At 40.2% G+C, this 23,028-nt stretch overlaps 1 protein-coding gene across 2 annotated transcripts in view; it reads left to right on the top strand.

The window, feature by feature from the left end:
• ptpn23a (protein tyrosine phosphatase, non-receptor type 23, a) overlaps positions 1–23,028 on the top strand; it is a 73,055-nt gene extending 50,027 nt beyond the window's left edge. For both annotated transcript variants that reach the window (XM_048595797.1, XM_048595799.1), the window contains 6 exons: positions 7,407–9,924; positions 12,398–12,582; positions 13,108–13,212; positions 13,998–14,136; positions 16,153–16,266; positions 18,034–23,028. In XM_048595797.1, coding sequence (XP_048451754.1) covers positions 7,407–9,924; positions 12,398–12,582; positions 13,108–13,212; positions 13,998–14,136; positions 16,153–16,266; positions 18,034–18,654 — 3,682 coding nt within the window. In that variant the 3' untranslated portion in view covers positions 18,655–23,028. The remainder of the gene's footprint in view (positions 1–7,406; positions 9,925–12,397; positions 12,583–13,107; positions 13,213–13,997; positions 14,137–16,152; positions 16,267–18,033) is intronic.

The following is a 23,028-nucleotide window of genomic DNA, read 5'->3' as shown; positions in this document are numbered from 1 at the left end:
GTCCCATTTGCCAGCATTTAGCCCATATCCCTCCTAAACCCTTCCTACTCATATACCCATCCAGACGCCTTTTAAATGTTGTAATTGTACCAGCCTTCACCACATCCTCTGGCAGCTTATTCCATACACACACCACCCTTTGTGTGAAAAAGTTGCCCCTTTGTCCCTTTTAAATCTTTCCCTCTTGCCTTTAAGTTTAAGGCTGCAGTTTTGGACTCCCTTACCCTGGGAATAAGAGCTTAGCTATTCACCCTGTCCATGCCCCTCATGATTTTACAAACCTCTGAAGTCACCTCTCAGCCTCCGACATTCCAGGGAAAATAGCCCCAGCCTGTTCAGCCTCTTCCTCCAACGTCGGCAACATCTTTGTAAATCTTTTCCAAACCCTTTCAAGTTTCACAGCATCTTTCCTATCAGCAGGGAGACCAGAATTGTATTCAATATTGCAAAATTGGCCTAACCAATGTCTTATATAGTTGCAACATGACATCCCAACTCCAGTGCTCAGTGCATTGACCAATAAAGGCATGTATACCAAAACACCACCCTCAATACCGTCTACCTGTGACTCCAATTTCAAGGAGCATTGAACCTGCACCTGAAGTGTGCAGCAACACTCCCCAGGACCCTACATTAACTGTGTAAGTCTAGCCCTGATTTGCCTTACCAAAATGCAATACCTCACATTTATCTAAATTAAACTCCATCTGTCACCCATTGGCCCATCTGATCAAAGTCCCATTGCACTTTAAGATAACCTTCTTCACTTTCCACTACACCCCCAATTTTGGTGTTATCTGCAAACTTATTAACCATATCTCCTAAATTTCACATCCAAATCATTTATATAAATGACAAAATGAAATGGACCCAGCACAGCTTCTTGTGGTACACTGCCAGTCACAGGTCTCTAGTCCGAAAAACAACCCTCCACCACCACCCTCTGCCTCCAACCTTCAAGCCAATTTTGAATCTAAATGGCTACCCCTCCCTGGATTCCTTGTGATTTAGCCTTGTTAACCAGTTAACCATGCCAGAACATTGTCAAACACCTTGCTGAAGTCCATAGAGACAACATCCACCACTTTGCCTTCTTCAATCTTCTTTATCACTTCTTCAAAAAATTCAATCAAGTTAGTGAGACCCGATTGCCCGCACACAAAGCCATGTTGACAATCGTGTTACTCCAGAATTGGAAAACATGGTATCTTGTGGGAATTAGATGAATGTAATGTAGATTTTGGTTGCTAAGTGTGACAATGAACTAATTATGCTATTTGTTAAAACACTGTCAAGCTTGTAATCTAAGAATGTAAGACAAGTAACTGATGAGAAAAGAGCATTCAAATCCATAAAGCCCATGCCTCTGGTGCACTGACCCTATCACTCTGAGTTTTAAATATTGTCACAATTTAAGTGGAAAGAATTTACTGATGATAATGCTGCAGTGTTCCACAGGTTGTTATAAAAGGGGTAAATGTATAAAATCCTGATTTGACCACCAAAATGACCAATTTGTCTGATTGACTGCAGTTCAGGACACCAGTAATTAACATCAAATGTTGTCAGTAACAGAAAATAACTACTACTTGTAACACCTTTCATTTGTCTTGCCAAAGTTAGAGTTTCTAATTTATGACTATGCAGCTGTAACTATGTGCCATCTTCCTGCCCCCCACCCCTGTATCCCAACATACATGCAGACAATCACGATTGTTTTTGTCTCTATCTCTCACTGTTTCGCAATCTCTACCGGAAAAGGTTGTAGAAGCAGAGTTCTTGAATATTTTTAAAGTAGAAGTAGATTCTTGTTTGCAAGGTCCTAGGTCCAGCCACCTTCAGCCATTTAATCAATGACCTTCCTTGCATCGTGTCAGAAGTAGAGATGCTTGCTGCTGATTGTGCAATGTTCAGCACCATTCACAACTCCTCAGACTTGAAGCAGTCCATGATCAAATGCAGCAAGACATGGACACTATCTAAGTTTGGGCTGACAAGTGGTAACAAATGTTACCTAGCACTTGTGTGGTGCCAGTGACCATCTGCAACAAGAGAAAATCTAATCATCACCTCTTGACATTCAGTAGTCATGACCATCACTATCGATATTCTGGTTGTTGACATTAAACAGAAACTGAACTGGACTAGCTGTGTAAATGCTGTGGCTACAAGAACAGGTCAGAGTCTAGTGAATAAATCACCATCTGACTAACCAGAGCCTGTCTACTATCTACAAGGCACAAATCAAGAGTGTGATGGAACTCCCCACCGCCTGGTTCAGTGCAGTTCCAGCAGCAGACAAGAAACTTGATACCATCCAGAACAAAGCAGCCACTTGGTTGGCACCACATTTACAAACATTCACTCCCTTCATCACCAATCCTCAGTAACAGCAAACTACACTGTTTACAAGGTGCACTGCAGACATTCACCGAAGCTCCTTAGAAGCACTTTGCTCCCCCATGACCATTACCATTTAGAAGGTCAAGGCCAGCAAACATGGAAACCACCACCACCATCTGCAAGTTGCCCTCAAAGCTACTCACCATCCTAACATGGAAATATATTGCTGTTCCTTCAGCGTTGCTGTTTCAACATTCTGGTACTCCCTAATGGCATTGTGGATGTACTTACATCAAATGGATTTCCGTGGTTCAAGAGGGCAGCTTACCATCATGTTCTTAAGGGCAACTAGGAATGGCTAAAAAATCTAGCAGTCCCAGCTAGTGAAAGCCCACATCCCTTGAGTGAATTTGAAAAGTTATCAGGGTAGGCAAGAATCAGATCAGCCATCTCCTTATTGATTGGTGGAGTCTATATTCCCTATTTGTTTTTTCTGCAGTTGAGGTCTGTGCAAAGTGTCAACTTTGAGAGCCTGAGGTTTATGCATCCACACATCGATTGGCATGTGCAGATCCTTTTGGGTAGGGCTGAATATCCTACTCCTGATTTGTATGTTTTTCTGTACTATGGGCAGAATAAGATATAGTGTAACCAAACAATCACAAAGTTTTAGGTTATCTACTTAAAATTCTCTTGATTTCTGCAATGATGACATTCTGTTACCTGGTTGATCAGGGTGGACATGACCTTTCATACATGAATTATTCCTTAAGTTTTTGGTTTTTCTGTTTGCTCCCCACATGAAGGAAGAGAGGTAGATGCATTCTGTCTGTGGGTCTTGGATATTTCTTCTGTGTTGTTCTTGGCCAGTGTGGCTTTTGAATATTCTGGAGTTCAGGCTATCAGAGGCTTGTTGTTGTCAAATAGATTTTCCTTAATTTGTAAGATTCTTGGAGATTCTCGGTCTTGAATGCTCCTTAGTACTGCTTCAAAAAACAGCAGGCCAAGCAGCATCATAGGAGCAGAGAGGCTGACGTTTCGGGCCTAGACCCTTCATCATAATGGTTGTTTGTTTTATTTAATCTGATTTAAACATGCTTTCTGCTGTATTCTCAAGTTCTATATGTCGCAAGTACTTCCTATTCTAATTTTTGACAAATGTTTGATCCCATTCCATGTTGCTCAGCATTCACTGTGGCTTATATTTAGTTAGTAAGCTTTCCATGAGATTTGTCAAAGCTTCTTAGATGTCCATTAGACCATAAAATGTAGGAACAGAAGTAAGCCATTCAGCCCATCAAGTCTGCTTCAATAAGATCGTGGCTGATCTGATAATCCTCAACTCCACTTTCCTGACTTTTCCATATAACCCTATACCCTTGCTATCTCAGCTTGAATCTATTTACTGACCCAACCTCAACCCCCGCTGCAGTGAAAAATTCCACAAATTCACAACCCTTAGAGATGAGAAGAAATTTCTTCTCATCTCTGTTTTAAATATACAACCCCATATTCTGAGATGACGTCCACTGGTCCTAGACTCTGCCACAAGGGGCAGCAACAATTCCACTCTACCCTGTTAAGCCCTTTAAATATCTTGTATGTTTCAATAAGGTTGCCTGTCATTCTTCTATATTTCATAAAGTACAGGCCCAATTTACTCACTGTCTTCTCATAAGACAGTCATTCCATATCTGATACCAGCCTAGTGAACCTTCTTGGAACTGCTCATCTCCATTGCAGCGTATCTTTCTGTAGATAAGAAAACTGTTCACAGCATTCAAGTTGTAATCTGACTAAGTTTCTTATTTTTCTTTTTAGCAAATCTTCCCCACTTTTATCAAAGTTAACGTTTCGAGTCTGGTGACCCATGTGAAGAAGGGTCACCAGATCCAAAACATTAACTCTGCTTTCTCTCCAAAGATGCTGCCAGACCTGTTGAGGTTTTTCCAGCAATTTCTGTTGTCATTTCTGATTTCTAGGATCTGTAGTTCTTTGGGTTTTTTACTTCTATATTCCCTACTTTTATATTCTATTCCCTTTGAAATAAAGGCAAACATTTTTGTGTCAACAGCAAACCTGGCTAAATTCACTTTTCAGTTTTACATTCATTTTTCTCATATATATAATGATTTTGGCCTCAGCATTGATCCTTGTGGCACATTACTAGTTATAGGTTATCATCCTGAAAATGACCCCCTAACTCACACTTTCGTCTTATGGTTACCCAATCCTTTATCCATGCTAATATACTGCCTTCGACACCGTGGGCTTTTATCTTATTAAGTAGCCTAATATGTGGTGACTTACAAACGTCTTCTGAAAATTCAAATCTCTTGCATCTACTGCTTCCCTTCATCAATCCTGCTTGTTAATTCCTTTGTTAATTTCTCTGGCATGCTTCCCCTTTTATAAAGCCATGCTGACTCTGCTTTATCATATTATGTATTTCTAAATGCTGTGCTATTACATCCTTTGTAATAGACCCTAACATTTCCCCAGTAACACTGACAAAACCACCTGACCTGTAGTTACCTGTTTTTTGTCTATTTCCCTTATTACATAAAGGTGGTACGTGGCAGTTTTCCAATTCGCTGGGACTTATTCAGAATCTTAAGGATTCCTGGGAAATTGCTACCAGTGCATCAACTATCTGTGTAGCTACTTTCTTTAATATCCTAGGATGCATCCCATCAGGATCTGGGGTTTTTATTTGTGTTTAGTCCCATTAGTTTCCCTAGTGCTTTATCTCCAGTGATTAGTTATTGTATTTATTTCCTTTCCTTCTTTTGCCCCTTGAATATTTAGGAATTTTGGAATGCTAATAGTGCCTTCTGCTATGAAGACTGATGTAAAGCATTTATTCAATTCCTGTGCCGTTTCCTGGTTTCCCCATTATTAATTGCCCACCCTCATGCTCGAAGGAGCTCCTCTTCACTATGGTTTTAATAAGCCCTTGATATCTGTCTTACTTGGAAAATTTACTTGCAAATTTACTCTCAATTTATTTTCTCCAATAGCGTTGCAACCTACTGTTTCAAATCTTCAAAAACATGAAGCAGATTTGTTGGGCAGAATCTTCTTGGTCTATTTTATGATGACTATTATGACTAACTGATCAGCTTTCAGACTGCCTATCAGACCAACTTTTATCATTTCACTTTGTTACTGGTTTGACAGTTCTTAGGTCAGATTTCTCAGTATTTTCTTCATAGGTCATTAGTTAGATCTTCGAACAATTAAACCCACATATCAAAATATCAACCCTGACATTAGATGGTTAGAGATTTAACACTCACCTAAACAGGATAGCATCTAATTTGAAATGAGTCTACAGTTGATGGATTTCTTTTGTGATACCTCCTTCCTGAAGGTAGACTCTGTCCTGCAAATTGAGGAAAAATTAATTCCACTCATTAAAATATTGTAAGTGATAAGTTTATTCAAGTAAGAAGACAGAATAGAAAACTATTGGTTAATTAGCCTATCATCTTTCATAGAGAACAGGCTGGAATCCTTAATCACTTAGGTTAGATATATTTCTTCAGGCTAAAGGGATCAAAGGGTATGAGGTGAAGTGGAAAATGGTACTGAGTTGGGTGATCAGCCATGGTCATACTGAATGTTGGAACTGGCTTGAAGGGCTGAGTGGCCATCTCCCATTTTCTATATTTTTGTAGCAAGATGCTTAGAAAATCATTCTATCAGGCAGAGTCAACATGGTTTTGTGAAAGCAGAATCATCTTTAAGTAACTTATTAGCATTATTTGAAGTAAATAGCAAGTAAAGTAGGTAAATGGGAACCAATGGATGTGATGTACTTGAATTTTAACAAGGCATTTGATAAGGTGTCAAAGGTGGAGTCTCTGTGAAAGATTAGAGCACATGGTGTAAGAGCTAATATGTTAGCATGGATAAGGGAATTGTTAGCCTGCAGGAAGCAGAGGATAGAGATACATGGGTTTTTTCAGGTTGGCAAGCTATATCGGGTGGAATGCCAGAGTGATGGGGCCTCGACTATTTACAATTAATATCAATGATTTGAATAAGGGAACCATATGTAAGGAAGTTTATGTAGGAAGATAAGTTGCCAAAAAGAGGTGAAGGGTCTACAAAGGAATATAGCCAGGGTAAAGGAGTGGGCAAAAGTTGGCAGATGAGTATAATGTGGAAAAATTTTAAGTTATTCACTTGTGAGGAAGAATAGAAAAGCAGGATACTGTTTGATTGGAGAGAAATTGCAGTGCCAGTGGCACAGAGGGATCGGAGTGTCCAGGTTCATGATTGCAAAAGTAGGTACAGTAAGTGATGAGGAAGGCAGATGGAATGTTGGTGTTTGTTGCAAAAGAATGGAATATGAAAGTAGGAATGTTTTACTGGAAGATAGTAAGAACTGCAGATGCTGGAGTCGGAGATAACAGTGTGGAGCTGGAGGAACACAGCAGGCCAGGCAGCATCAGAGGAGCAGGAAAGTTGACGTTTCGGGTCGGGACCCTTCTTCAGGGAAAAAAAAAGTTTTACTGAAGCTTTACAGGATCTTAAGACCACATCTGGAGTCCTTGGAGCACTGTGTACGATGTATTTAGCTTTATCTGAGAAAAAGGTTTACAGATGTTAGATGAGTGAAAGTGATTTTATTGATGCACTAAGATCCTGAAGGGAGTTGATAAAATGGGTACCAGGACATCTTCGTCCTTGTAGATTAAAAATGAGGATTCCTTTTTAAGAAAGGAATGAGGAGAAATTTTTTTTTGAGTGTCAGTAGTCTATGGAATTCTTGGCATTTCTTGTTCTGTAAACTCGGAAGCAAATTCTATAGTGTAGGATTTTGTATTTGGTATTTCTTCAGTGTGGCAAGGAAGGCTTATACAAGACTTTGTTGCTCCATAGAGTTGGGAAGTTTGGCTAGTCTAATGTTTCTTGGTGCAATGTTTTTCCATTAGCAGTTTCTCCGATTGCTCTGAAGACAGATTAATGATAAATGATGTGCATAATATACTTGGACAAAGCACAACATTTCACTATAATGGTGTAAAACGTCACCAAATTTATTTATGTTTCAGGGAAATGAAAAAGAAGCCGCCACCAAGACCAACAGCACCAAAACCTCTGCAGAAAACTTCTGATGCAGAACTTGATTCTTTATCCAGTATCGAAGATATAGATATACGAACTTTTAATGCAGCTCTTACTTTTAATGATCTTCCCAATGAATTAAAAAGCTTACCACCAAATACTTTAGCAGCGCACATAAATGGAATGTCTGTAGATAGCATTGGAGCATATCCCGCAGAGCCTGTTGTTTTTCCGAGAATGAGACATTCGGAGCCAGAGGCTTTTGCAGCTTGTAGGACTACTAGTGCACTGCAACAGCCACCGTTACATGTTCAACAGTTTCCAGACCCTGCTTCAACAACTCGTCATGCACATCCATATTTTCATGGGGGAGTGGTCCCACCACCAGGTTCAGCTGCTGGGATTGCACAAGGGCCTTACATGGGAATCAGTCATTCGGGGCCTCCTTCAGTTAGTGGTACATCTGGTCTACCTACTCAAAGGATGGGTCCATCTGTGTCCTGCCCAGTACTCCCTCGACATATCTCTGCATCGTCACCACCTCCTCCGTCCTATCCTGCAGTTACCATGATTAGAGATCCCGTTCCAGCTCAGCCCCGTTTTATAGCTGGCCATTTAGCTCCAAGAGGGACTTCACCACAGCACTTGCCAAATTCCATGCCTGTTCCCTCTTCAGTGGGTCATCCCAGTGCTGTTGGTCCTACTGCATCTTATGGATTGGGTCAACAAATTTCTTCAACTGTACCGGTTAACACTGGTTTGCATACACCACCTCCGTCTGTTGGGCCTACACTTGCGTATCCTGGACAATTCTGTGGTCAGATACCAGGAGGAAATATTGTACCACAACCAAATACTTCAACCACCACAGTGGATAGTATACAGACTCCAATTTCAAGCTTTACACCAGATCCACAGTCAGTGAGCGGACAGCTTAATAGACCGCCAATCTATGATGTGAGAATGAGACAGCAGCCCAGTATGCCTTTACCAGGTGCGGCTGGTGTCCCTTCTGGACCTGCAATGAGGGCAATTGGTCAATATCCATATCATCCTGGTGGCCACCCATTCAGCCAGCCATCCCAGTCCCAGTTCACGAATGTATCATCATTTGCTTGTACTGCCCCCGGGCCACAGCATATGTTCCAGCAACCAAATCAGGTGCACCCAAACCAGGAACTTCACATTAGGCCTCAAATACATACTCAGCAACCTTATCAAGCTCAGTTTTTTCCACAGGCAAGATCACAGTTGCAGCCTCAACCAAGACCTCAAAATACTGCGCAGATTCCACCCCATTGTCCAGTCCCACTTTCAGCACAGCCTCAGTCTGAGATGCAACCACATTTAAGACCTCATCTGTATCAGCATCCTGCTCAAGATAAAACTGCTGCACCAGGGATTCTACCTCATGCAGGCAACGTTGTTTTTCCAAGCAATCCAAGTAACCTTCAACCAGGCCAGAACATTCCTGCTGCAGTGGTTCCACAGTCTCAAAAATGTCATACAGTAGCATCTACTTCAGAGTCACAACCGATGACATTGCTGCCTGGATCCTCAGCTCAAGGGGTCTCGTCCATGCCATTCTCCTCTCCACCACCTCATCTGCGTGCTGGGCCACAATCTGCAATTTTACCAAATCAAGTTGGAGGACCTCAGCCTGTCTCAACCGGTCATCATGCTGCACGTTCAATCCAGCCTGTGCAAAGTTCAACAGTTGGCCAAATGCCAGCCAGTGCTATTGTATCTGGATCCCCACTGCCACCTGCACCAGCTCCTTCCCCACAGCCTCCACAAGGGCAGGTTGGTACTCTTCCTGCTGCATTATTGCCCACTGCAATGGCTGGATCTACAGTCTTACAGCAGAGACCACCACCATCTCTTACACCTGGAGCAACAGCACCTGTTTCTGAAGTACCTTTTCAGAGGCAAAACTCTTCAACCGACGATCTTTTGTCATCCAGTCCAGATAGCCAGCATGGAGGGCCCCAGACTACAGTGACTCAGCCTCTTCTCCTGCCTACCAAAGTCGACTCGAAGGAAGGGCAGAAACCAAAGGGAATTCAAATCATAGAGAAAGATCCATATGAGAAGCCAGAGCATGTAAGAAAGTTGTTGACGGAATTGGAAAGCTTTAAGACTGTTGTTGACTCCATGGACAGGCCCTCATATGGAACCTTGACTGAATTGGATTGTAAATGGAAGGACTTGCAGGATGCTCAAGAAAAAGATGTCAGACAGTTGTCAATCGCTGTTGCTCGCTGTTACACCATGAAAAATCGTCATCAGGATATCATGCCTTATGACAAAAATAGGATTATAATCCAATCAGGAAAAGATGACTACATCAATGCTAGTATGATTGAGGACTTATCCTCTTACTGTCCAAGAATCATAGCTACACAGGCTCCATTGGTGGGAACTGCAGCAGACTTCTGGCTAATGATTTATGAGCAAAAAGTGTCACTCGTGGTTATGCTGGTCTCTGAACAGGAAGTAGAAAAGGTATGTCCTAATGATGGATATTTGGTTTGATTTTTAACAAGATTATTGAGTAAGTTAGTACTGATTGAGGGGAAAAAAAAACCTGCTTTGGGGAAAGGAGTGTTTTGTTTCTGCTTTTTATGCCTGGTGTTTGCATCCAAATAACTAAGGCTCTCACTGCTAATGTTATTTTGCCCTCTGCACCTTCTATACTGTTGCAGTGGGTATTTACTAACATGCCTGAAAACTCTGGAGAATGTCCTTGTTTCAAAGAATAAAGATAATTCAGGCTAGGTAATCTTTCCAGTTATTTGCCTGAGCAAGTGCTCAAATTTATTTACCCACGTACCTATCTAAACACGCAATCATAAGTATCCTTTGGGTTTTAATATAATCCATAAGTAGATGAACTACACACTTAAGCAGTAAAATTCTTCATTTTATTACAATAGAGCTTGTAAATACATTGAAGTTTTAATTGGCTGTGATTCATTGTTTCCTTAAGCACTAGTAACATAATTGTATGGACAAGTTTGATTCAAATTGGACCCCTTCTCGATATTATTGTTTTTTTTTAATAATGCTGATTAAAGTAATAGAGAAAGAAAAAGAAAGATTTGTGTTCCTACGGCCACCAGGTAATCTTTGTTTTATAGCCAGTCGTTGCACTGTAGGAACCAGCAGCTAATTTGTGCACAGCAAATTCTAACAAACAGCAATACACCAAACCTTTTATTGACTGGCACTGATGGGGCCAGGAATGTACCAATTGATCAAGAGGTCCACATAATCAATGTAAAAATACATATTAAGTAATAGAAACATAATGCAGAGGGTATATACATTACTGTTACACTTTATTTAGAACATAAATCACTTGTATAATGCAGCTTTGCCTTAATTAAAACTTACCGGCAGAGAGCTTTCTTATTCACACCCTGAACTGACTACTTGGACATTGCGAAGATCATGATAATACGTAAACTTCCGGTATTTCAGGCATATACGTTTTGCCAGTTTAGAGACCGCCAGTTCATAAGGTGCTGGTTAAAACAAAGCTTGCTGTATGATCATGACCAAATAAACTGTTTCACTGATGAGGAATAAATGTTGGCCAGGACTCTACAGGTTCTGCTCACTCGCAATTCTTCAACTAGTGGCGTACCATCTACGCATTCAACTGAGTAGGCAGATTGGGCCTCTGTTTATAGTGTCTCATCCAAAAGTGAGCACCTCCTCTAGTGCAGCAGTCCCTTAGTACTGCATTGGAGTGTCAACCTTGGTTTTTGAGCTCTCGCTCTGGAGTGGAACTTTGAACAAGAGCCTCATGACTCTGAAGCAAGAATTCTATCAAGTATGGCTGACACTCTAATGTTAAAGATCCTTTTCTTATGTCTAGGTATTTTTATTCTCATTCAGTTGTTCATGTCCTCCACTTGTCAAGTTATGTCAGAGGCATTGTCCCTTGTCCTGCTGTCAAAAAGATCTGTTGAAATTGTGGGTGGACATCTCTAGCTTCCCAATACGCTGTTTTTGCACTAATGAAGGGTTTAATTATGAACTCTGGAGGCTGCAACATCCAAGTTCCCAAGAGCCATTTACCTTATGTTCTACTGCAAGAACAAAAGTGCTTCACTGAGCATAATTAACAGCATAAGAAGGTTGGTTTGCTTTGTTTTTTTCACCACCATCATCATTTGTGGCCAATAGTACAGTCTTAGCTCCTAGGACACTAAACCTCCTTTCAGTATTAATAAAGACATTGGAATTTTCAGAGAAGTCTCCTCCACTACTGTTCAAAGTAGTATTGTTTAAACTAACCAATTTTGTGGCCTGTTTGGAAAACGCAAATTTTGGGCAATATTGTGCTGTGGAGTCCTGCAAATTAAATATCGCTTTGGTGTTCACCTTCTGGCTCACCACATCATGGATTAGGTGAACCATATTAACCTAACACAATTGAGAAGTTTGATTCCCACTCTAAAATCCTAGCTGCTTTTAGCTGGGCAGTGTTAATGGATTCTAAAATTGACATTGTGTCTTTGGGTTGGAGAAGAGGAGATGGACCCTTGTTCCTTCTCCTGGTTTTTAAATTAATGACTTATTGCTGATACTACATGCAAGATGAACTGAGGATTGGATTTAGCTGTGATCAAACAGCTTTTAGATCTTCACAGTGTGAAAAGGATCTTCGAAACTTATTTGATAAAATAATTGGGGTCATTAAGTTCTCTGCCTTCATTCTTTTTTTGGTTATCTATCCAACTACAATGGAATGTTTCAAATCAGAACCTCATGGTAGCTAATTGGATCCAGCTCTAATCTCTGCAGTGTATAGGTGCATTGCATTAAAATATTTTTCAGAGAAGCCCTTGGAATTAACTTTTTGGATTAAGGTCCTGCATATGAAATCAATAGAGATATAATTTACGAGGAGAAAATGATTTTGAGTGACATGTCTCACGATATATTATTCTATCTCCTTCTGTTACAGCAAAAGGTAATCCGTTACTTCCCAACAGAGCGAGGCCAGCAAATAATACATGGGCCTATCACTTTGACCCTGACAACACAGAAAATAACACAGACTCACGTGGAGCGGATGATTGGTCTGCAATATAGAGACCAGAGCCTGAAGCGAACAATCATTCACTTACAGTTTACATCGTGGCCTGAACTGTAAGTGTTCGATTTGTTTATAGTTCATACATTAATTGAATGTTTAAAATATCTAGGATGAACCATGTTCACCCCATCATGCAAATTGGAAAAGTTCCCTGTTTCACTGCTGATTAATGCTGAGTTGTTTGACCATAGCTGGAGCAGTCATTTATTGATTGCAGATACCCATAACACCCCTCCCATCATGAACAATGGTTGGTAAAGTCAAGTGGCACTTAATCATGTACTGGTGGAGAATGTGCACTTGGGAATGCTACATTTAACTGTGCCATCAGTGGACTGTCAATACACATTACCTTGTCTTGAAATACGAGTGATATACTGAATGTTTGCTGGCATCCATGAAACCAGGCCTCACCTGCATTGCACCCCTTTTAAGCTGCAGTAATTTGCGTGTGGTATACTACGTTACATTCTGAACTGAGAGTCTTTTTTTTTTCTGTCTTTGACGCATATCTTGTAAAATCCAAAACTTCAATGGAAATAATAAGCCTGAAATGATGCTTTTTATTTTTTTTTTAGGGGTTTGCCGGACAGTAAAAGTAATCTGCTGCGTTTTATTCAAGAGGTACATGGGCACTACCTGCATCAGCGTCCACTTCATACACCAATTGTTGTGCATTGCAGGTATTCTTGATTACTGACTTCATGAGGATGGAGCATGATTGATTGGGTGGAATACTGTGCAGAAGAATTTAAGAGGCATTCCTGCACCAACATGATTGACCCGAACACTCTGACGTGGTCTAGGAAACCACTTGTATATTTGCTGCAAATAACTAGGGCTTTATGAATGCAGGGTTAGGTAAATGGCTGCTGTGTGTCTTAACATCAGCGGTTGGTGCAGTAATCCAAAATGAGAGGGAAGATCTTAAAATTAGAGGTGGACTATTTAGGAGTAAAACATGGTGGCACTTATTCACTGAAAGAATTAGGGAAATCTCTTACCCAAAAGGTTGTGAATACTTTGGACAGTTGAAATTTTGAAGACAACGATCAACTTTTTTTTTTCAGGCATGGGCATCGAAGGGATAAAGACCTGTAAGTGTTGAAATAGGAATTACTAGTAATATAGTTAAATGGCAACAGAGGCTTGAGAGCACTGCCTGAAATGTGGACATTCATTTTACTTCAGGCTATATCCTAGGACCAGATCCCTTTTTAAAATAAAAGGGAAGCCTAGGTTGGTTTGATTAAACGTCATATGTGCCCCTAAGTCCACTTTGGAAATGGTTGGTAAGATCTCTCAACCTTGGCTTGATCTATGTCTGTGACCCTTGTGTAGGGTGAAAGCATTAAGCATATAAAATTTGATAGTTGGGTGTCACTTTTTTAAGACCCTTAAATTTTGACTTTGTGTTTGTTAGATAACGAATATACCAAAAATAAATTTCTAATATTGATTCTTTTAGCTCTGGAGTTAGAAGGACCGGTGCTTTCTGTCTTGTCTATGCTGCTGTACAAGAAGTAGAGGCTGGTAATGGAATCCCTGATGTGCCTCAGATTGTGCGGAAAATGAGACAGCAGAGGAAGCACATGCTCCAAGACAAGGTGAGGAAGTGAAGAACATATTCCTGTGACAACAAGGTGCAGAGCTGGATGAACACAGCAGGCCAAGCAGCATCATAGGAGCAGAAAGGCTGATGTTTTGGGCCTAGACCCTTCAGCAGAAATGGGGGAGGGGAAGGGGGTTCTGAAATAAATAGGGAGAGAGGGGGAGGCGGATAGAAGATGGATAGAGGAGAGGATAGGTGGAGAGGAAACAGACAGGTCGAAGAGGCGGGGGATGGAGCCAGTAAAGGTGAGTGTAGGTGGGGAGTTAGGGAGGGGATAGGTCAGTCCAGGGAGGACTGACAGGTCGAGGGGGCGGGATGAGGTTAGTAGGTAGGAGATGGGGGTGTGGCTTGAGGTGGGAGGAGGGGATAGGTGGGAGGAAGAACAGGTTAGGGAGGCGGGGACGAGCTGGACTGGTTTTCTAATGATGTTGTTAAAGCCAAAAGAAAGTATCTTCATCAAAACAGAAACTTTCATTCCAAGGAATTGAGGTTGATGATCTGGTTGAAAACACCCGCATATTTTGATTTTACAATCAGCTAGACAAACCGTAATCCTTGTTTGGAACTTGCATATATTGGAGATGTCATTTGTTGGGTGTGAAATTTGGTGATCACCAGCATCCAAGACTCTGGATCCCACCATATGTTGTTAAACTAGCTGATCTCTGCCTCGTCTATAGAAAAGAACTGTATAATTGGCATGAGTGCTCCAACTATTGGTACATATTTGCCTGTCCATGACAATATTGTGCCATCAGGGAAGGTAGAATGTTTTTATTTTAGTGATACGGGTATTGCAGTGAAGACTGGCAGCATTTGTTGCCCATTCCTAATCGCGTTTGAGAAAATGATATAGAAAGGAAGATTCTGCAAACATGGTGAGTCTTAGCAAAGTTCTGGCTTTTTCCGACTTCTGTCATTTTCAGTGATGTTTGTTCCTTCTTGATTTTGAGTGAATTCCCAAAGTGTAATTACCAGGGTTGAGACCGCGTGCATGTGGTCAATTCAGCTAAATTAAATGTTAAGAATTTTTCAATTGGGTGTAGCCCAACCTACAAATTCTGGATGCTTCAAAAACTTTTGATTGTGATGATCCTTTCTAATTTAATAACCTTCCCACCTGCCTTGCAATATCTAAATAACATTGATTTTGTAGCAACATCAATGACAATCTCCTAAAAATCAGTTTAAGGCTTAAATAATTTTTTTTTGATCTGACATATGTTTGAGCGAGTGACCCCAACCTTGAAACAATGCTTCGCTTTTGTTTATTATCCTTTAGCAGCCTTCTATATAATTAGTAAAGTGTGTAGGTGTAGTTAATTTGCTTAAAATAGTGCCACATGCACATCATATCCTGCAAGTGATATCATTAACTTCTTATATTCAAGAAAATCATTTTGAAAATAATCCAAATTGTCAGCTGATTAGAAGACTTTACTTTTGTGTGCTGTGATACAAATCTAAAATTTAAGTTTATTTCTAGTGTTTTGCACTATTTATTAAAGTCACTGTCTAGTAGAGGATTCCAGTGTGGACTGGGTGTTTATGTGTCCTTTCTATTTCCTCCTAATCTTCTGCTCCCTTGGTACATCCTCCTTTTAGAATGCTTGCATGGGTGGTCAATGGGCAAAGGCAGGATTGGCTTTAGCTACAGTCCCAACACTGGTCAAATTGTTTATAGCCATTTGGTGTGTTGACACACAAGTGGTTTGAATGACCCGTTAAAACCAGTTTGCATTAACTTTCTATGTATGCTTGACTGGAGTGCAACATTTAGCTCAGCCTTCTTCTGAAACTGATTGATTGAGCCATCAACCACACCAAAAATATTATGCTGTATAGCAATCTTGTGTACTTAAATAATTTACCAATGCAGTCTGCTAAAGTATACTTTTCAGTTCCCAGCAATTGTTTTTGTGGTTTGTGGGAGGGAAGTCAACATATAAACATAAAAGACATGCATGGCAGCTGCTGCTTTTCTGATCTGCTTTGTGGTTTATCATTTTAGCTCCACCTGAAGTTCTGTTATGAAGCCATTCTTAATCATGTGGAGCTTGTTCTGCTGAGGCATGGAGTTATCACTACTTTTTCCAGCAAAATACCAAGCAGTTCATCTCAAAAGGTACTTGTTCATGTTTTTGAAACTTAGTTTATAAACTATTGCCTTTAACAACTCATTTATTTAGAACCAGAATCCCAAGTTGCATTTAAATCCCAAGTTGTATTGCAGGAACATGAAACAAAATATATTATTGATCCATATATGTTTGATCAGATGTCTAAAAGCTTGGTGAAAGAAGTAGGTTTTAAAGAGTATCTTAAGTGTGGAAAGGGAGAAGTAGATAGGTATAGGAAGGGAATTCCACTGTTCAGGCCTTGGGCAGTTAAAAACTGGCCACCAGTCATAACAGTAGAATATCCCAAGGTACATCCAGGGAATGTTACCAAACACATTTTGCCACTGAACCACATCAGGTATAAGAAAAAAATGATCACATCTGACTTTGAAGGAGTGTAGAAAAGGACATGCTCGCAGAGAGATTTGGAGAGGAAATTTCAGAACCTAGGACTCAGGCAATTGAAGGGACAGTTGGTAACACTGAGAAATGAAAATTGAGATGTTTGAGGCTAATGGTAGGGTTCAGAGTTCTGAGGGCTGATGAATGAATTTTAACACTCAGAAATGGATGGGCATGGGTGGGGTCTGCTGCTAGAATCTTGAACCTTGACCCCAGCTTTTATCCAAACTGCCCACTTTGTGGCTGATGAAGGAGTGTCCAAGGGCAGCAATCATCTTACTTCTAGTAACTGATTAGGCAGTTTATATATTTGGAATAATTATTACACTAAGGTTACCACGTGCAGACACGAAGGCTGAGAGAAACTCCAGTGTTGCAGAGGAAGCTGGAAAGTGAGAGAGGCTGCTGGGAGAAAACAAAACAAACCCATTGTATTCTCTTGGGCAGACTACTTCATTTTATAGCCTTCAGCACCATTACACAGGCATCTGCTTGCTGTCATTTGAGAATGACATCAGTTCATCATCTCACCCTGTGAAACAATATATTGCTTTTAGAAAGTGCTGTCACACTTCTACCTGGAACAGGGGGTGAAATCCAAACTTCCAGGATTCCCATCTGTATCTTTCCCCTGACCTATTAGCATTGATGCCATAGTACAGTGCTGCCGTGGTGAGATCAGAAGACCAAGACAAGTATTTTAAAATTAAGATTTGACAGAATGGGAGACAGTGTAGATCAGCAAATTATAAGGGGCGATAGCTTGAGTAGTAACATTCTCATGCCTAGATCCAAAATTGGAGGCATTGAATTCTTCTGCTAGGTTGCCATTTTAGTGCAGTATTGAAGGAGTGCTACATGATAAGGTCCCACCTTTGCATGCAATTGTAAATCAAGACTTTGAATTCCTATCAAAGGTTCTGATACCTCTATTTCAACTTGAACAAGAGGTATTTCAGCTAATAATCACCTCTGAACCAATACTGCCAGAGGAGATTAGTTAGTCACTTTTGCTTTCCCCTTTTAAAAAGGAGTAAAAGTTTCAAATGCTTTCTATTTTCGCTCCTTAAAATTACCTCCTGCCCTTACGTATGTTTCCTGAATCTCAAAACTGTGAATCCTCACATTTTGTTTCTTTCTCCCACAATCTGTGTTTTCAAAAATAACTTTAGTGTTGCTGAATAACTACTTCCTAATTTGCTTACCTTTTATTCATCTTTTAGCACCTAGCACTGTAAATCATTGAGCTTCTGTGGGGAAAAGACTGTAATATTGTAATTATTTAACTGTGAAGGGAACATTTGTTCAGTTAGAAAGAGAAAGGGTTTTTTTTTTCTCTCATTCATTCTCATTTATTTTTTGCTCTGCAGGTTTATACCCGCCAAGAATCCCAGGATTTAGTTCTTGGAGGTGATTTACCAATTAGTTCCATCCAGGCCACCATTGCAAAGCTCAGCATCAAGACATCTGCTGGGACCATTGGAGATGGCAGACTGAACTCTCTGCCTTCATTTGATCCAAGCTTTGATATTTGGTCTGATTCGCAGACTGATACCATACCACTGTCTAATGATCTGCTTCAGCAGGACCTCAAGGTTGAGGTCACTAGTGCAGTGGCAGAACCAACTATACCATCACAGATGACACCATCAAGTCAGTCAGCTGTTGAAACAAACAATGTCAGCTCAGGGAGTTGTGATACAACCCGAGAGTTGGATGAAATGAAAGTGAACGTAGGAGATTGTCCAGTTGTTTTACAGCCGGCCTCCACGAACCCCATAACAAACGCAGACAGCAAGACCACCTCACTGGATCTTTTGGCATCCTTAACTGCAGAGACCTTCACCCTAGACACCAATCCCCGGAACAGGCAGAAAATTAGCAAGCACAACTTCTTGCAGCCCCAGGATGGCCAGGGCCTGCAGGCTACTCACACTGGTGAAGATCCTTTGAATCTTCTGGATCCGTTGTGGACTCTAAATAAAACATGATTAGTCGGTCTGAGATCTCCCAGGATAATGAACATGAGTCCTTGTGATTTGGAGATGCATTTTTTAAAGAAGGGGACAGGGCGACAGAAAACTTGATCAGCCTTCATTTGAATTTCTACACAATAGGGACAGATTAAAACTGCAAGCTAGTTGCATGTAAACTGGAAAGAACAGTGCCCAGGCTTGTATCATAACCAATTTCTGAATGTACAAAAATCAAGATTCCTTTTAAACCTAGTATTAATGCAGATGGTAGTAAATTCTTGCTTACTTGTTTGATTATATTTAAACCACTGTTTCCAATGGTTGATGTATGTTTACTTGGTCTGTTAACAAAGGGGTTTTATGTTGTGACCAACTCCAGTTTAGGATGTGCTTCAGAAATCTCTCTCAAAAACGATAGCCTGGAAAGCCAGTGTGTCCTCCTTTTTTGACCTGTGGAGGTTGAACCCACTCAGTGCTTATTCTTGCTGTTTGTGTGGTCTGTTTGACCCATAGCTGTACTGCCAGTGCATTTTGATATTTTGCCCATTGGCCATGCAGCTGGCCCTTGTTGATCCAGATCTCTTCCTGTTGAGCATCTTAGACGTTGTGTCTTCATGGTTTTTGTCCTCCCCATTACTTAGCCAGCCAGCTCTACCTTGCAGTAGATTCTCAGTAACTCATTTTATTTGGAGTGTTGTTGGATGACATAGCTTCATTGATTTCCCCTGAGTTTTCTCAAATACTGTTCCTGAACAGACCTGTACTCTGGTGTGGTTCTGTAGTTACTGGCCATCCTACAGTACTTCACCCATCTGTGTCTTTTCTATTTTGAGTTTGGTCATTGAGTGTCTGCAGTATGTATAATTGAGTCGGTTTCAATCATTTCTGCTGGGGTGGTGCTTCCCAATTGATGGATCTGTGTTTCACCTCTCTCGTGTTGTTGGGTTAGCAATCATGCTGCTTTCTCCTTTTGTCAGGTCTGCCCCACAGCAAAACTATTTAAAGGCAGAAACAATTTCAGCTCAGTTTATACCACTAGCACTAAGCCACAGTTATATTTTGGAAGTCTACTGGGGCCTTCCTTTTATATGAGGGAACATTCCATGCTGATCAGCTCACTGTTGATTTGTGATTTTCTTCAGATCAATGACCTGTCTGTACCATCAGCTTTGGAATGTGCAGAATCTTGCAGCCTCATTCCAATGACTGAGTCAATTATTTGTCTGCTCTTAGATTACCTTTCTTTCGTGGTGATGTTTGTTGCTGCCAAGAATCTGTTGTTGTTTCAGTTCCAACTCCTGCTGCCTCAGCCTGAGTTCCACTCAGTTGCCACAGGGCCCAAACTAAACAATGTCAAAGCCTGACTGAGATTCAGTGCAGTTCCACTGCCTAACTTGCATATATTGTTGATCCAGGATTTGCTGAGCATCGTTCAGTCCTGCCTTCCTTGCAAGGAGCCTCTGGACTGACCCTATGGTTTTTCTGTGCACATTGATATATGATGGATGCATTACAGTGTCAGATTTGATAGTATGGAATGCTGCTGAAATGTAGTGCTATTTTCTTAACCATGGAAACAAGTTTATTTCTATTGTTAGGAAAAAAAAACATCAGAACATTGTGCTACCAAAATTAATGAATTTAAGGTAAGATTAATGGCCAGGGTTTTAAAATGCACTATTAAGGGCTATGAGTAAGTTAACAGTAATTCACTTGAATGGCTTAGTTTTGAATTGTTGTCAGAAACCAAGTATGTTATCCATAACTGGATATGCAAGTTGGCAGTCACCTGAGAAGAGTAGGAAATGTATCTTGGATATTTGAGTGCTGTTAAATAATTGGCAGCTGAGCTGGTATATTACTGCTTTCCCTTTCGAGCAATGAATATGCAGAGTTGTCTAAAAGCTAAAACCAACATCAGTTACTATTCTTCTAACAATGGGACTAAATCTTTAAGTGTACAGGAAGCCTGAATTGCTTGACTCTTGCATTTTAACCCTCCTGTTATTCCTTCAGCTGTCCAGCAGATGGTAGTCTGTGATTAGCACTTTCACCCTTTTTTGATGGACATTAAAATTCCTAAAGTACACTTAAAATAATCAATTTAAGATTTGGCTTTCCTTCTCCTTGGGCCATTGTGTATGATCTCAAACCTAATACAATAGGTAGTCTCTTTTCGGTCTTGCGCTACCTTTCATACATTGTGTGCAGCATTGTTTTCCACAGTCCCTAGCAGTGTTAACCATTACAAGGCAAATACTGAAGCTCAAGCTAGGTGTGTTAATAATTCCATAAAAAATGAAAAGTGGAAGAAGAACTGGTAAACAGAGTACTTTACATTTGGCCAATGTCCTGTTTAAATGTGGATAGCATATGCTTTGATTGCAGTAAAATAAAATATTGATAGTCAAATGAAGGAAGCATATCTCAAGATCTGTGCAGAATTGAAATAATAAATTGGGTTAATTTTTTTTGGAGAAATGTTATAGATAAACAATGAATCACATGCAAAATATACTGGGTGACATAAAATACAAAATGCTGGAAACACTCTACAGGTCAGCCAACATCTGATTCAAAGAATCAATATCTGAATTACTATCTTCTTTAAATTCTTCAGATTTCAAGAAGCTGCAAGTTTTTTGTTTCTGTTGTTACTGTGGACAAAATTGTCACATTCTACCATGATGTAAATTATATTTAATCATTTCACTAACAAATCCTACCTACAGAGGATTAGAGCGTGAGGCAAGAACAGTTAATTTCAGCCAGTCTCCCCTTATAATTGGTTGTACTGGAAACATACCTCATTAACTAATTGAACATTCTGTCCTTCATACCTGCATATGTACAGACTGTGAACTTCATGGCTACAGAAAGTTTAGATCCACATTTAGTGATTTATATGCACCCCAATGTGCCAATATTTATCAGACCTTTCTTTCATATTGATGTTTGTTGATTTTATGATTCACAATTTTTTCCACTCATTAACCTGTGCAAAGAACAGCTATTCTAAACCTCCTGGCCTATGAAGTTTAAACAAGAATAACTTGTGCAAGACAAGGGTGAAAAGATTCAATTACCCAGAATTGAAGGACCGGATTTCCAGAGCTCGACATATCAGTTAACATTGTTGCCTTTCCTCCCCTTTCCCCACCCAGCTTTGTATTCTAATTTCTCTAAAGTAGTTTTCCTGTAAAATGACACTTTTATTTACAAAGTATGTTATTAATTGTCAAGCTATTCTCGTCTTTTTCCAAGTTTACAATTGAGTTAAAACCACTCATGGATGGTACAGAGCCACTGAATACATTATAGGACAGACTGAAAAACAGTATGTATTATGAATGATTGTATGAATGAATGTTGCTGGTGGTAGTGGCAGGAGTCTGGGGGACGAGGGATGGAAAATAAAACCTCTGCATTCTGCAACTTGAGTAAATAACCTGGAACCATATTGTGTCCCAAGATTACCAGACTGTCAACAGACAGAAATTGATCCCACTTCTCCTTTGCTAATCCTCAATTAGCCTCTGCACATCAAGGACAATTGAAAGAGCACAACCATGGGACTTACCTGACACGTCACTTTCCCTACAGAAACAGGAGAACTTGTTTTAAGTTTACATTTATTGAGATGTGCCATCATTCTGTTAAGCAATTAGAATTTGATTTCATTCCACAAGTTGGAGTAAAGTTGCCAACATTGGGAAAAATCAATTTGAACTACCTGCTGACATTATTTCCGTGGCTTAGAACATAGTTCAGTAAAATTTGGCTAGTCTAGTCCAGATAAACACTTCAATTTTTGTCATGTGAGAGTGCACAGTAACAGTTTTAGATGGGGAGGGCAATAGAATGGAGAGAGAGGAAAAGATAGTGTAGTTGGGATGGGTGTTGTTGGAAGGAGGAAGCTTGCACCCTAACACTGAATCTGAACTGGCATCTGTATTGCAAACTATCAGCTCATTATGACCAAGTTCACAACGAGCCATGCACTTCAGCTTTGCACAAAGGAAATTCTACATTAAACAGGAGTTGGCTGAGGAATCTTTATTAACTGGTTTAATTTTAATTTGTAAAAGATATTTGAAAATGTTTCTTTGTTTACAGCTCTCAACCATCCTCCCTTAAATCCTTGTTCTTTTAGACACACTAATCCCACTCCTTACCTTCTGAAGCGTGGAGTTCTATGCTATCAGTGCAGCAATGAGTAACATTTTTGTGATTCAGCGTCTTAGTTTAGCATATAGTGATGGCAGAGGGGGGTTGTGGGGCTTTGAGATGATTGATCTTTTGCATGTGTACATTATCCAATAACAAACACTAAATTTCAATTGTACATTCAACTGTAATATAATTGTGCTATAAATAACTATTTGATTA

This window comes from Rhincodon typus, chromosome 4, assembly GCF_021869965.1.
Source record: "Rhincodon typus isolate 14 chromosome 4, sRhiTyp1.1, whole genome shotgun sequence".
Lineage (NCBI taxonomy): Eukaryota > Metazoa > Chordata > Chondrichthyes > Orectolobiformes > Rhincodontidae > Rhincodon > Rhincodon typus.
The sequence above is the reverse complement of the archived record's forward strand: the minus strand, read 5'-3'. Positions and strand labels throughout refer to the sequence as shown.